The sequence below is a fragment of the Podarcis gaigeae genome, assembly GCF_964106915.1.
Source record: "Podarcis gaigeae genome assembly, chromosome: 11".
Lineage (NCBI taxonomy): Eukaryota > Metazoa > Chordata > Lepidosauria > Squamata > Lacertidae > Podarcis > Podarcis gaigeae.
The window spans coordinates 28,323,210-28,338,007 of record NC_139687.1 but is presented as its reverse complement, the minus strand read 5'-3'; the positions used below and the strand labels follow the sequence as shown (position 1 = coordinate 28,338,007).

Below are 14,798 nucleotides of genomic sequence, written 5' to 3'. Positions count from 1 at the left end.
TTAGCACAAGGACTTCTACCTGCACAATGGGACTTCCTCTCCTCTCCCTGTGTTCTCCAATCTGCTCCCGAGGGCTGCAGAAACCTCCAGAACAGATTTGGGGGAGATATGTAGGAAGAGAACATCCTGTGGTGCAGTTGGAAGTCCTTGTGCAAGAAAATTACTTTATTGGATACAAACCTTCATTTCACAACCCTCTGAGAGGAAACTTTGACCGCAGGCGGGCGGAGGAGCCCAGCTGACCAGTGGCTACAGTGAGCCCCTTTGAAATCTGCTTAGTGGTATGGTTTGAATTCAAACCACACCTGCAAAGGGACACAGTGCAATTGTCAGTGATCCCCACTTACAAAGGAACAATCAGGAACTTTAATGTCCTGATTGTTCCTTTGTAGCCATGTTCCTTTGAAAGCAGCCTCATGAGATAATCAGACCCATGGGCAAGAGCTTTGCCACCCCCTAGAACAGCTCCATGGGGGGGGGGCAGCTAGATACACTTGCTCCAGGCCTCAGAGGGTTAAGCCAGCCAAGAGGCCCTGCCAGGGGCTTGCTGGACTTACGCTGTCATGCAGAGAACAAGACTGGGCGTCAGATAAGCTCTGCAAGGACTTTCCTGGAGTAAAATAACTGAATGTGCATCTAGAAATGTTGTTTGCTCTCCCTCTAGTAGCTCCTGCTCTTGAGGAAGCAAGTCAGTGGAAACTTCACAAAAATCTACAATTGCAAGCCTCATTTTCATATTATGAACAGAGAGCTTCTCTGGATCTTTACCACCATGGGTGTTTTTTTAAAATCTTCCACCCGCCTATTTTGTATCTTATTGCAGTGGAAAACTTGTGGTTTCCCTCTACACTTTAGCCTCCTTATAAAGAACAGGATTTTAATAAGGTTTTGCTTTATAAAATTTACCATCTGGACATTTTCTGAATTAGAACATATGGGCATGTTACATTAGGTATATTTTAATTATAGCCAAAATGCTGACAAAATGCATAGACAGTTAACACATAACATACAGATCAATGCACACCTTGACCCCATTTTGCGGTTGTACTGCAGAAGCGCCTGCAACAGAACACCCAACGGACAGAAGGAAAGCTTCAAAGCTTCTGTTGTGGCTTCCTGAACCAGAGATGGCCAGTGATCATTTGAAATATTACCCTTTAAACAAAAACAAATTTAAAAACAATGTTTTATATCATTGTGTCATAATGGTCAGTGGTTTTAATTGTGATGTTGCATGACAGATTGCTTACCCGTGTACCACATAGATAATTATGACCTGCAGCTTTGAATTATAATGTAATAAAACGGCTTCCTAGAACTGCTGATGTAACAGAACAACCAGGACTACCAATCTATCTTCCTAGAGGTTGGTGTTTTTTTTAAAAAAAATGTATTTTCAGCTTTCAACTGATAGTTTCAAACACGATCCTGGACAAGGGGAAGTGTGACGTAATGCATAAATATCATTTTGAAAGTTTCACCTGCATCTTAATCATGATGATTATGATCTCTTATCATTCTCATCGCAGAAAAATCCCTGGACAGTGATAGATCAACTCCTAGAAAACTCACTTGCCAGCTTCAATTAAATTAATGCAACATGTTGGATGAAGTACTTTTGAATCCACAAACAGAATCAAAATGTACGGGCAAAATGGTTCATCCATACAAATTGCATAAGGGTATTTCTGCTGATCAACCTTCAGAGAAAATGTATTACGAAAATAGCAACACTTCCGCCAGCTGCTTGATTTCACTTATAATTATGAAAGGAAGGGTAAAAGCAGTATTTCATACTGTCAGATGGAATGGTAATCTATGCAGACGAGTTGAAGCCTTTTCCAAATAGTGCTTAAGCCAGAGTTACTGTTCTAGCTGTCACCAAAGTGTTGGACAAGCACATTTTGAACTTTCATTATTCCAGCTATCCAAATGTTAGGAATCCATATATAGTCCTGAAATAGCCTGTAATCTATTTTGCTGGAAGCTAGAGCACTATTTTACGCACAATTGTGAGATGAGAAGAACCATATTACGTTTTAAATTCAGTTCACGTGCAATCAGTTCATTTTATCATATCGTTATTACTACTACTTTTATTTTTTTAAAGAATCAAAGCAGCTTACGAGGATAAAATACAAACAGATAAAATCAATTTAAACCCAGAAGTTTTAAAGCAATGTGCAATATAAAATTCCTGAGCAACACAATAAGGACAAAGATGAACACTACAGCAGAGACTAACCTAACTACTATGTAATTAAAAATGTCTTAAGCCTGCCACCTAAAACTGGACTATGACAGTTTCAGGAGTGTTTCCCTAGAAAAACATTCCAGAAACCAGGGGGGAGGGGACACTGAAAAAGGCCATTATTGTGTGGCCATCCTTTGCAACTTTCTCAGGTGAGGCACATGGATTTGGGCCTCTGATGAAGACAGGAAGGTCCAGGCTGGTTCATATGGGGAGAAGAGGCCCTTGAGGTATTGAGGTCCTCAGCTGCTTCATGCAAAACCAGCACTTTGAAATGAACCTGTAAACTAATTGGTAGCCAATGCAGCCAGGCCAGAATTGGTGTGATATGCTCAGACCTTCTGGTCCTGGTGCAGAGCTGGCTGCTGAATTCTGCACTTGTTTCTATAGTTTCCAAACTGGTTTCAAAGGCAGCCCCACATATACAACATATTTATTAACTTGGCTCTCTTACCATGCAGATTTCCAGGGCAAGCTTAGCAAGCCTTAGTAGACTAGAGAGCTTTCCACTCCAGTGGCCCTGCTGAGATGCCAGTTGCAGACTTTTCCGGTAACACATCTCTGCTGCAACCATCATTCCCTGTGACTGGTACACTTGAGCCAACCACTGAAAGCAGAGGAGCAAAGTTCAAATTTCATATTTTTCTACTACTACTGCCTATCAAATTCCTTGTCTTATCATTCTATTAAATATTCTTTTAAAAACAAAACTCTCAAATGGTGAAGATTACTTTTGAGTAAAAATACAAGCATCTGCAGAAGAGACATACCATTTCTTCAAACTATAATCTGCAATTCTATATAGAGCTTTCCTGGCTGACTTATTAGATTTGGGTAAAATGGATCTGAGAGCTGGAAAAGGTAAATGAATTTGCACATAGTTTGAATTTGCAACCTAATTTGGGACTGAAAGGAGGGGGGAACTAAAGATGACAGACAGCTTCTTGCTTTAAGTGCCACAGATCATAGCATAAAAGAGGATTATTAACCTGCTGCATATGAGACATACCCACCAGACAAGAGGGTTTCTGCGAGTATAATAAGTTCTGACTTAGCATGTGTAACATCTGCTAGCCACAAGGAGCCTGTGCTGATCCTAGTACTAGCCAAAACGGATTAGCAAAATCAGGTAGCTGCTACCAGGCAAGCAGATGACTCCCACACAATTGACTCTGGTGCTCTCTATTGTTTTTTTGTGGGCACTCACACAGCCATCGTTAAACTGGGATATACTGGCACTCCAGCTATCCTAACTCAGCACACACATTTGGGAAACGGCTCGAGAGGAGCTGATCATGGTGCTGAACAGCTAAATCCTCCCCCTGAAAAGTTTTCGCAAGTCTGCTCAGCACATCCAACTCACAGTCTGATGACAGAACCATAGAATTTAACTCTTGCCACAATAAGGTTTCACCAAATCCATCTGCATTTTCATTTTTCATTATAATCTGCATTTCCCACACAACACTTAGGTCTAAGTCACTATAATTGCATTTTTGCCTCTGCTCCATTCATTCAGACATGTAAGTAATTATTTAGGGCTGGTGTGTGCAATCTTTGGTCTTCCAGTCGTTGCAAACTGCAGCTTCTACCAGCCACAGATGCCAAGTTCAGCAGCATTTGGAGGGCCAAAGGTTCCTCATGCGTGATTTAAGGGCTGGTCACTCACCAACTGCTCTACCTGGCTGAGTTCCTTTAATCTCTTCACAATTCCCCTTGTGCTCCTACACTTTACATACCCCTGCTGAGCTTTGTCTGTTCAAGGGGTTGGAGCAGTCCACACTGCAATGACTTGTTGCAAGTTCCACTTGTTCAGTATTAATGTGGTTCACGCACAGAGTACTGAAATTCCTTCCCCCCCCAGTCTAATCAATAATAGTCCAACTGTTAGAATGACTTTTTTTAAAAAAGAACGATGCTGGCGAGGAACTGTAGAAGCTGAAACTTATTTTATGTCAGAGCAAACAGAGAGAGAACCAGAAAGAGAGAGTGCACAGATATGTTGGGTGCACTAGATGTGCCTATATTGATAAAATCAAAATTGTTAAGCAAAGTTCTGTTACGTAACATGACTGCCAAGCAAGATTAAGCTGGGTTAATGGTGGTTGCCCCTATGTAGCTCTTTCCCAAGCAAGCTATTCTCCTTTTATGACTTGGTGATTGGCCCACATTAGTAGTGGTAATATTGGAGGAATTTCAAAAGGAGGAAAGGGGAAGTATGTGAAGGGGGGGGGGGGTCGGAACAGAATAATTCTTAGTCATAAATGACTTCCCTGTGCAGATCTGTGATCTAAAGCTTTTGTTGTCAAGAAAGAGTGAAACAACATCTCAGTGCTTAACTACCTTTTGTTCTTTTAGTTCTTGGCTCTGACATTAAAACATCTTTGCTTGCAACAATAAAATGCAAAAAGCCATCTACTCTGGGCAATGTATCAAGTGCATTTATCTGCACAAAAATGGCATCAAAGAGAAAATCTCAAGGCTTTAATTCTAAACGACTAGCTGAAGAAGCTTCCAACGGCCAATGTGCTGATACAAAATTAATTTGCAGTATCTGTTCTTCTACAGGCTGTCATGTCAACTTCTATTGATTTAAGTAGTGTGATGTCAAAGGTGCCACGACGGCTAAACAGCTCAGTTGTAAGGCTTGCTTCAGTTGCAAAAAAAACATGTCACAATCGGATGTACCTTTGTCTCTCTCATGATTGGACTTAAACAACCCCCGATTACGGATGCACCTTCATCTGCCTTGCAATCCCCTTTGCAACCTGACTTGAGCTAGCCCCACTGGTGACCACTGCCAGTACACAAGATCTGTCTACTACAGGCTTGGCTCCCCCCCCCCCTATTTTTAAAGGCTTTCATTTAACAAATGGTAGCTCCAGATGCTTCTTCCAATGGATGTCATAGTCAAGAGTGAAGAAAAGGTGAAAGACAAAATAAGTAAAACAAGAAATGATCTTTTTTTTAAGACCAGGAGCTATGGTAAGAAAAGGACAAAATGCTGAGTTAAAGCTAAGTGCTGAGTAGTATATAGAATGAAGAAAGAAACAAGAATTGGTGGTAGGAATTGCTGCTGTGAAAAGCCTTGAAGCAGAGGTGAGGCAGGGACAGAACTGGGGGAAAGACAATCAAATCTGTGTCATGTGACCCTAGCTGGCCTCTTCTGGATGACTCCAGCATGGCAGCCAATAAGCATCACTGATTATCCAGCACTACAAAAGGGAAAACATTTTGGAATCATGGATCAGAGAACTCAACATTTCAATATACTGGAATATAAACATGGATCAGAAGCACTAAGAAGCCAGAAGGAAAACCAAAAATCGCCAGAGGAGCATTCACAAACGTGTTTCCCTGTGGAAACAACTCTCCTCATTCAGAAACGCCCAAGCTATTATAAGCCAATACCAATGCCCTTCCTCTCCCTGTTTTATTTCTGCTCATAATAGTGCAGCTTCAGTCTTGTACCAATCTTCCTTCTCACATCGCTTCCCAGCTTGCTAAGTTAAGAGCTGGGAGAGGCGAGAGGAAACAGCAGCTCAAAGAGTCTAAGTTCCTGAATCTCTGCAATGGGAGCTTTTCTGAGTATGCTCAGAACATGCATTAATGATGTGAACTCAGGGAACTGGTTTAAAAAACGTTTCTTCTATAAAACGAAGCAGGAGGAATACAAAACTACACCTCATTGTTCCCATTAACTGCATGGAAAGAGCCCTCGCCCATCTTTTCTCAAGCTCATTGAGTCTGCCTTCCTCCTGGCTTCACCTCACCATCTGGTAAGCACAGGAAAGTGTAGAGAAGGGCACATGAGAGGCTGGTGATGGTGGCAGAACAGCTCCCATGGGCTGAGACTTTCCAAGTTTTGTGTGATTCAAAAAAAGCTCGAGCTGATTTTGTCTGCTTTCCAGACAGATTTCAATGGAAGTTACTTCTAGGTTGTGTTTAGGTGCAGCTCTCAAGTGCAGCGTTTCTCAACTTTCATACTACTAGCTGCTGTTATACCACATTGTGATCATACGATAAAGAGACCCAAAACCGCAGGGTAAAAAAGCACACCCAAACTTACATGCCAAGCTGTAACTGAAGTAGAGTTGGACATCACAGCCTTCCGGAGCTCTTCCAAGATTGCATCAGGAAGCTCTTTGTGAGACTGCCAGAGTGGTTTGCACTGAACTTGCCTTAAAAGCAAGTATAAAGTTGGCTGCTCAGGGAACATTTTCAATCCCTAGAGACAAACAACATTTTGAGTTGAACACAGAAAATCATTCGAAGCAGTTTCAAAGGAAAGTAGTGCCTTCATGTGAACAGTGTAACTTGGAGTGACTCAGAGGAACTACGGCATGCTCATCTGTCAATCCGTAAGCAAAAGGGGTGGGGGGAATAGTGTTGCTTCTCTAACAACAGGAAAGAAGCAAGAGGAGAAGGCTCAAAAGATACAGTTCTTTTTCAACAAGCCAGTCAATACTTTCCCCACTGAAACCAAAATCACCATGACATTTAATAATTCCCAGTACTTTTTGGCAAAAGAACTGTGCTGCCAAACAAACCCAGACACAACCATTACACAGATGAGATGTGACTCCAAACATATTCTCCCAGAAGGCAATAACATTTGTGTCTGGTCAACTCCTGGAATAAATCCCCCTAAAGAAGACAACTGAAATGTGTCAGAAATCACTCACTAAATCAGAGCTTTCCAAACTTTTCAAGTTGGTGACACACTTTTTGGACACACATCATTTCGTGACATAGTAATTCAGTTTTACTAGCAAACCAGAGGTTAAACTACCCACTTTCCAGCCCCAGGAAGTGTGCGAGGAGTGCTTGTGTGACACACCTACACACTACAACTGATACACTAACATGTCGCAACACACAGTTTGGAAAGCTCATTGCACCTTTGTGACCTTGTCTCTTAAAATTTTTCTCAGCTATTAGGCAATATTGGCTAGGGACAATGGTCAGCACATCATTTATTTCTTTTACTGTGGTAGAGATGGAAAACTGGCAAAGGCTTGCCCATTTCAAGCTAATACATTTATTAGCAATTCTGAAGTGAAACTTGTCTGTTTAAGGAAAACTAAAGTCACTCTCACACCTGTAATAACTACAGCCATGCATCCAGCTGTTCTTTTGATACAGTTTTACTCTCATGCATTCTTAAATCTGTCTGTGCTTGGCTACTCAGAGCTTAAATGCATGACCTTTCAAACACCCTTTCACACACATGAATTTGAAGAGGATCCCTAACTTGAGAGAGAGAAAGAGAGAGAAGACCTGAACTACAGGACAAACCTGTATCAATACAGGACATAGCATTTAACATTGAAATACGGGACAGTCCTGTATTATACAGGACAAGCGGCAACCCTAACTGCTGATAACTGTGCTAGTACTAATGCATACCTTTGTACAGAGCGCTTCAGCTTCCGAAGTTCTACCTGTCTCATTTAAGCTAGTAACAGCTTGGAAAAGAGACCATTCTTCAAGAGCTTGGGCATAAGAAGTTGGAAGATCCTTATCTTTGACTAGAAAACATGTAAAGGTCATTATTTGTCAAAGCCCAATCTGCACCTACATAAAGTGGTATTCATTATTACATTTTTTTATAAATCAACAAACATCAACAACATTGATAAAAGTGGTACTCTCATTCACTAATCATTTCAAATGAGAAGAAAAATTTCTAAAGGTTTCCTCTCGTAAGTAACTATTTGTAACAAGGCAAGGCCTTACTTTTAGCTGAGATTGTAGCTACCATCGTTTTTTCCAAATCTGTCCTCTTGGGTTGTGTATTATGCAGGCAAACAATGGTGTTTTCAGCATGACAAGCAGCCAGGAGCACAGCCCAAGAAGCAGGGTTATCTGAAATAAATATGAGAGAACTGTCATTTTCAAGGCACACTAAGCAGTTATACAAGAGAGTGTACTTAGTGATGCAAAACCAAAGAAAATGAATAAATCCCCAGAAGTTTGCATGCCCAAGATACTAAAAAAACTGACATTCAGTTTTAATTCTATAAATGTTTAATTCTGTAATTATTTCTATGGTTTTAAATAATTCTGTTTTTTATCTGTAAGCTGCCTTGGAAAAAAGTGGAGTAGTAATAGTAGTAGTAGTAATCATCATTATCATGTTAACTGCTCATTTTGGAAACAGATAAAATTGGGAGTTCATTATGAAAATGTTTATTGCCTTTGCCCATTAAGAGTGGTGGGCTAACTGTAACTTCACTTTCTATGAATCAATGTTTAGAGCCAAGATTTTTTAGTGTCCCAGAAAAACTAACTTATTACATTACTCAGCTACAGCCCTGAATCTGGTTTAAAATTAAGGATTTAGAAGTAAAAGTTACCTGGAGAAAGATGGACTGCCTTTTGGATATTCTTCAATGGATTGTTCTTTTTACTTTCAGCTGTGTGGCATCCTAACGCCAACTGATTAACTGCAGTGTTCAGCAAGGCTCTCTAAATAAGGGTGCATGCACAGCAAAAGAGAACTTTAAATTTATTCCTTGTCTAATGAAAAGCATCACTCTAAATTTTCAATGTAGAAAAATATGTTGATAAGGGAAGATATTAACCTTTCCGTGGTTTAAATCGTGAATATGAGCAATAGTTCCTGCAGCAGCCCCACCCTGCAAGATAAAATATTGATCTGATTATGGTATGACAGAGTATTAGAAGTCTGAGGCATCAATTAAGTCAGATAATTCTTCTGCCCTTTGGATGTACGCATGTGGAAATGTCAAATAAGTTTGTATGTTTAAATACTCTGACTTCTTAAAATGATTGGGAGGGGGGAGAATCAAGCTATAAGTTGCTCCCTTAGCCCTCTCCTTTTTTCTACATATTTGCTGGCAATGTCCCATCCCATGGAGGGAACAAGCAGAGGCAGAAGCACTCTCCACCCTATTTGCGTTGGAAGGAAAGCCCTTCTCCTGCTGCAAACAACAGGCATGGGGCAATTCCTTTTGGGAATGAGGCAGGAGCAAGGGGTTAAAAAGCCCACCACAACCATGACATGGTCCCAATTTAGCTTCCCCTCCACACCAACTACTTGTAGAAGAAAAACCAGCTATGCAAAGGCAAGCTATGCGACAAACATCGTATCCAGCTTGGCTCTGAGACAGGGAACTCCATGTGCTGAACGATTCTGCAGTAGCAGCAACCGTTCATCCTTACATCTTACCCTTCTGAGAAGAGGAATAAAGGGTGAAGGGAATTCTGCACAGGTTGGTAAATGCAACCTGACGGCACAACTTATTTGTAAAACAGTGGAACGTGTAACATTAAATGCCAATTTGGCAAGCAGATAATCTCGAAGGGCAATGGTCTAAACAATTAACAGTCATGCACACAGTTCTTAGTGCCAAGTTCTTATTTATTTAATGATAGTTCAGCATATAAATAAATGCCTTGATTCTATTTCAACCTATGCATATTCACCTTTGCATTTTGTGGTGTATACCGAGGTACCAGTTGGGACAGGAGAGACCACAGGGCAGGATTATCTGGGTTGCTAGAGAAAAGAGCACAGCAGTTTTAAATTGCCATCTTATGCACTAGCAGAACCAATCCACATGGACTGAAGTTATACAACTTGCTCTCTAACTGATTGCTTCTAAGTCAGCAACTTCTAACTTACAAGGCAGAAAAGGAAGCCCTCATTTATAAAAGGCTAGTAGTTTAAGAATTGGGGGGACGGGACCATAATCAAGTGCAGGGATTAGTCTAAGATCAAGGTACATAAAAATTAGGTTATTAAGTTTTAAATCTCAAAATTATACTGACAGGTCAAGGTTTCAAATAAGGGAGCAAAAGTTACTCAAGATCAAAAAACATTTCTCTTATCAGTTGCAATTAGTGATGGATCTGATCAAGTGAGTTGGGATTTATTTTTAGCCAGAACAGAAAGTAACTTTTTTTCTCTTGCCATTTTGAAATTCGGACACTTCTGTACTCCTGATAACAGAACTGGAGTGCAATAGAGCTCACTGCAAATATTTATTAGTTTTTGGGTTTAGATAATAATGCATTGGAGGTGAACTAAGCTATGAGTCTCACAGTTGTGAATTTGTTATTACTAGTTGATATCTGATTAGATACCGTGCTGAGATTTTATACACACAAGATGATTGTTCCTAAATTAAATATTATCAAAAGGAGCAGCATGAAATGTTACAATTTCACTGCTACTATTTTTAGCATAAAATATTTAACAGGAATATGGGGGAAGCAATCAACTGAGTATGAAGATTAGGTAGTTGCAACACACTCCAGCTTTATCAGATGAAAAGCTAATAAATAATAATTAGATAACCCTCAGTTATTGAAGCAAGAGAAAAATGGTTCTTTAGAGAGGACAAGAAGGGCCGACATAGGAGTTTTGAAAAATCTGTTTCCAAGCAGGTTCATTTGTTTCAATTGCACCTAGTGCTTCTGAAATTTAATCAGTTATCCACATTAAGTTGGGAAATTTCACTTCACAGAATTTGGCTACTTAATGGCTTGATAAGAACTCTCTGCACCACCATGAAATGAAATAGAGAACACACCAGAAGAAAAAGTTTGACTTTGAATAAAAAATGAACATACCCCAGTGTAAAAGTTCAAATCTCTACTCAGCTCAACGGAAGTATGCAACTCATAGGGCAGTCTTGGCAAGCTTCTTTCCAGCCTAGCCTATCTTGCAGGGTGGTTTTATGTCAAAAGAGCACTCCTTGGAGGAACAGTGGGATACAAATGCAACACAATTCATTTTGGAAAGTACGGATTACATACCTGTGAACAGCTTTTGAAACTTGTCTCTGAACGGCCAGATTTCTGCCTTGTAATGCATAGACAGCTGATGTAAGAAGGCACCTCTCATAAACATCATCCTTTCTTTCTGCTAGCTTTAATAATTCTTTCAGAGCTGCCGTTGCAAGTGTAGCATCCTGCCTTATCAGCCCTAAAGTGCACAGAGCTTGCAGACTTGCTATATTAGGTTCCTGTAATATAGAGCTGTAAATACAACACAGATAAATGGTTACTCACTGCACTATTACCATGAAGTAAAACATGAAGGATCTGTTGTTCACATGGGCTAGAGTTCACTTGGAGTAGAATGCAATGTTGTGCTGTATGTGTTCCGTACGTAGACGATTCCCAGGTTTAGATCCTACCATCACCAATTGCTTCTTTTAACTGGATAAGTCAAGAATGCAGGCCTCTACCTAAACACATAGGTCTGGGATAGATGAATCAATGGTTTGACTTTGTTTAAGTCAGCCTGATATGTCCATCCTCAGATCAAGATAGCTGAATTTCTCCTACTAACAAGTAACTACATCTTTTTAGTGCACTCATACAGAATCTTGCAGATATACAAGATTCACATTACTGGCAATGCCAAGTTTAATTTTAATGACACTACTCTCCTGGCCTGCTGCTAAATCTACAACCCATAACCTATTGAGTTGTGAATTATATTTTCCCCTAAAAACCTTTTCACATACAACCTCCTTGAGATCATCTGGGGCAGTGTAATGCTGCCAGCTATGGTGACTGTTCTGCCTCCATAGTTGGAGGCAGTATCCTTTGTAGCAAATGTTTTGGTTGCAAATGAAAAATCAATGCAAAGACCAGCTGTATTATACTTTTAACAACATCTCCTGTTGGCAACTGGGGGGAAAAATGACCTAAAAATCATGACTCATCAAAACTGGAAAGAAAATTGATATGAAGAAAAACAGTGAAACAACCTTGACCGTTGGCTGTTCTCCCCTATTTCCAGGCAAGACTGCTGTTCTTTTTCTTCTTTTTAACAGGAGATGGAAACTACATTCATTTTCATTTATTACAGCCAGTTTACTGAAGCAATATAAAACTTAGCTTCTGGAGCCACAAGTCTACATTTTACAGCACTGCTTTGCCCTTCCTGATAAAACGATGCATGTTTACCATTACTCTCTAAGATAAATGACTAATATTGTGTAGGATGCTCTTAGTGATTCAACAGATGGCTAAAACAAGAATGGTGTTGTAGTGGTGAGCATTCACATTTTCTTGTATTAGGTTACCAAGTGCTCCAGGCCTGAAGAATAGTTATCAGAATCCTTTGGTATTTCAGGAAATCTGAGGTCTAATGGCTACAGGCAAGAATTTCTGATCCATGTTAACAAAGTCTGCCCCCCCAATGTTGCATTTTGGTACTGAACCCAAATCTCTGCACCCCTTTTCTGCTTCCAGTTATCAGTTCCATCATCTGAAGGCTTCATAGTACAGTGGTACCTCGGGTTACATACACTTCAGATTACATATGCTTCAGGTTACAGACTCCGCTAACCCAGAAATAGTACCTCAGGTTAAGAACTTTGCTTCAGGATGAGAACAGAAATCTCTCGACTGTGGGAGGCCCCATTAGCTAAAATGGTGCTTCAGGTAAAGAACAGTTTCAGGTTAAGAACGGACCTCCAGAACGAATTAAGTACGTAACCAGAGGTACCACTGTAGACTGTTCAAAGACATTTTACCAAAAAAAAGAAAATTAATAGGGCAAATGAAGTTAATGCAAAACATTCCAAATAGGTGAATATAAGTGGGACCGGCAACAGAATATTGGCTCCAGTAAATCTGGAAAAGGAACATTACAAGTATTGTTCAGACCTCTGAATACTGCCCAGGAGGTGGGACGGGAAGAGGAGCAGCAGCAAGAGAGACACACACAGAGAGAAAATGACTTTTCAATTGACATCTTAACTCTCCATTCTCAGCTCCTCTCAGTGCTTGAGTCAATCAATCTTTACAAGTTCTGGCTCCTTAAGAACATAAAAAGGACCCGGCTGGATCAGACCAACGGCCCACCAAATCCAGCATCCTGTTCTCACAGTGGCCAACCAGATGCCTGTAGGAAGCCTGACAGCAGGAGTCCTTATGAGCTCCTACCCTGTGTGTAAGAGTAGAAAGTGAAGGGGTCCTTCTTATCCTGTTTGGGGATATTTTTAAACAGGACTCTCTTCAAATTCACAAAGTTATGTGTTTCTGCATACCTAGAAAGTCCTCTTAGTATGAAGAGCTGCTGTCTTGTTCTGGGGCATCCCCATCTTTCTTTCAATCAGGAGGTATTTTAGCTACTCAGTTTACTGCAGGGTCTACAACAAAATGCTGCTGTGGACCCTTTCCACCTAAAAGGGGTGCTTCTCTTTAGGGCTCTATCATGCCATTCCACCCAAGTAGGGCATTCTACTCCCTCTCAAGTTGCATTCTTTTTTTCTCAACTATTACTTTACATTTTGTAGCTAGTAAGGCACATACAGTGGGGGTTTTTTGCAGGGGTGGGAGGGGTTGTTCCTTTGTGTGTGCGTGTGTTTCTGAAAATATTTTGCAGTACAAGAAAATCACTTTAATTACTGACTTCTGTAAATGCAAGAACCTATTACATACCACTTAAATAAGAGGGTTTTTGCATCATCCACTTGATCCTGCTTGTACTCCATTATTGCAAGGGCCGTTAGGATATAGGCTTTGTCTTGCTCACATTCGGCAACAGAGAGTGCTCTCTCATAAGCTAGTAATAAAATAGGAACGACGCTTAAAAATTCAAAACAATAGCAAAAAAAGGAACCATGCTCAACTATTGCCTTGATTTCCCCTAAGACAAGCAGCACAATACATTAAAAAACATATTCTGTAATGGGCTGTTTGTATTATCACTCATTTGGTTAGAATAGGAATTTCTAAGTGCATCAAAACAGAGTTTTGTATTTTGTTTCCAGCTTATTATTCTTTCAGATAGGAGAGAGCAGAAGCCTTAAACTTGCCCTAATCTCACAGGCAGGATCCCAAGGGCAAAGTAATATCTGAAGTGGCCCAGTGAGGATGTGTACTCATATTATCCAACTTGCAATTTTGGCTCATACTCTCAAGCTTACAATCATAATTTGACCGAGGGAACATGACTGGAAATAGCAAGTTTTGCCCTATCTGAGTTGACTGCAAACAAATACAGAATACCTAGCTGAGAAAGCTGTTTAGTCAAAAACTCTTCAATGGCAGGGGTCCACCAATACATTTGCCATACTTATCTTGGCAAGTGTCACTGGCAAAATAATGACACTAGCCTTGTCCTAAGCTTGAAAGGATGGAAGGTAATGGTTATCCCTGAAGTTGTGCTGCACTTTGAAGACATTCCAAGCAGCTTGGAAATGCAGTGTGCCTAATGATACAAACACACCCAGCATATTTTTCCTAGCTCAGATTTGTGCCCTGTTGCATTTTGCAGATGTTTGGAGTGCATCAAAAGCGTGAGGATGACCCTCCATCATGAATCTTACGATGGCAGGGCTCAGGAAGAGAGCTGGGGATTATTTATTCTGCCCTGATCTCTGTAGGTGTCTCTTAAGCATACAGCAACTGCAGTGATGATATCCTGCTCCCACATTTCAGCTCCAATACTGGAAGAGAGCTGGGAACAATCTATGATGTACAGTCGTACCTCGGCTCCCAAACGCTTTGGGAGTCGAATGTTCTAGCTCCTGAACGATAAAAAACCAGAAGC

At 40.5% G+C, this 14,798-nt stretch overlaps 1 protein-coding gene across 3 annotated transcripts in view; it reads right to left on the bottom strand.

The window, feature by feature from the left end:
* The window catches only part of SKIC3 (SKI3 subunit of superkiller complex), a 42,032-nt gene that overhangs the window by 3,012 nt on the left and 24,222 nt on the right, over positions 1-14,798 (bottom strand). For all 3 annotated transcript variants that reach the window (XM_083703109.1, XM_083703111.1, XM_083703110.1), the window contains exons 30-39: positions 13,685-13,808; positions 11,042-11,263; positions 9,707-9,779; positions 8,842-8,895; positions 8,614-8,725; positions 7,994-8,122; positions 7,664-7,785; positions 6,324-6,482; positions 2,709-2,861; positions 1,028-1,158 (exon numbers count right to left, since the gene is read on the bottom strand). In XM_083703109.1, coding sequence (XP_083559235.1) covers positions 1,028-1,158; positions 2,709-2,861; positions 6,324-6,482; positions 7,664-7,785; positions 7,994-8,122; positions 8,614-8,725; positions 8,842-8,895; positions 9,707-9,779; positions 11,042-11,263; positions 13,685-13,808 — 1,279 coding nt within the window. The remainder of the gene's footprint in view (positions 1-1,027; positions 1,159-2,708; positions 2,862-6,323; positions 6,483-7,663; positions 7,786-7,993; positions 8,123-8,613; positions 8,726-8,841; positions 8,896-9,706; positions 9,780-11,041; positions 11,264-13,684; positions 13,809-14,798) is intronic.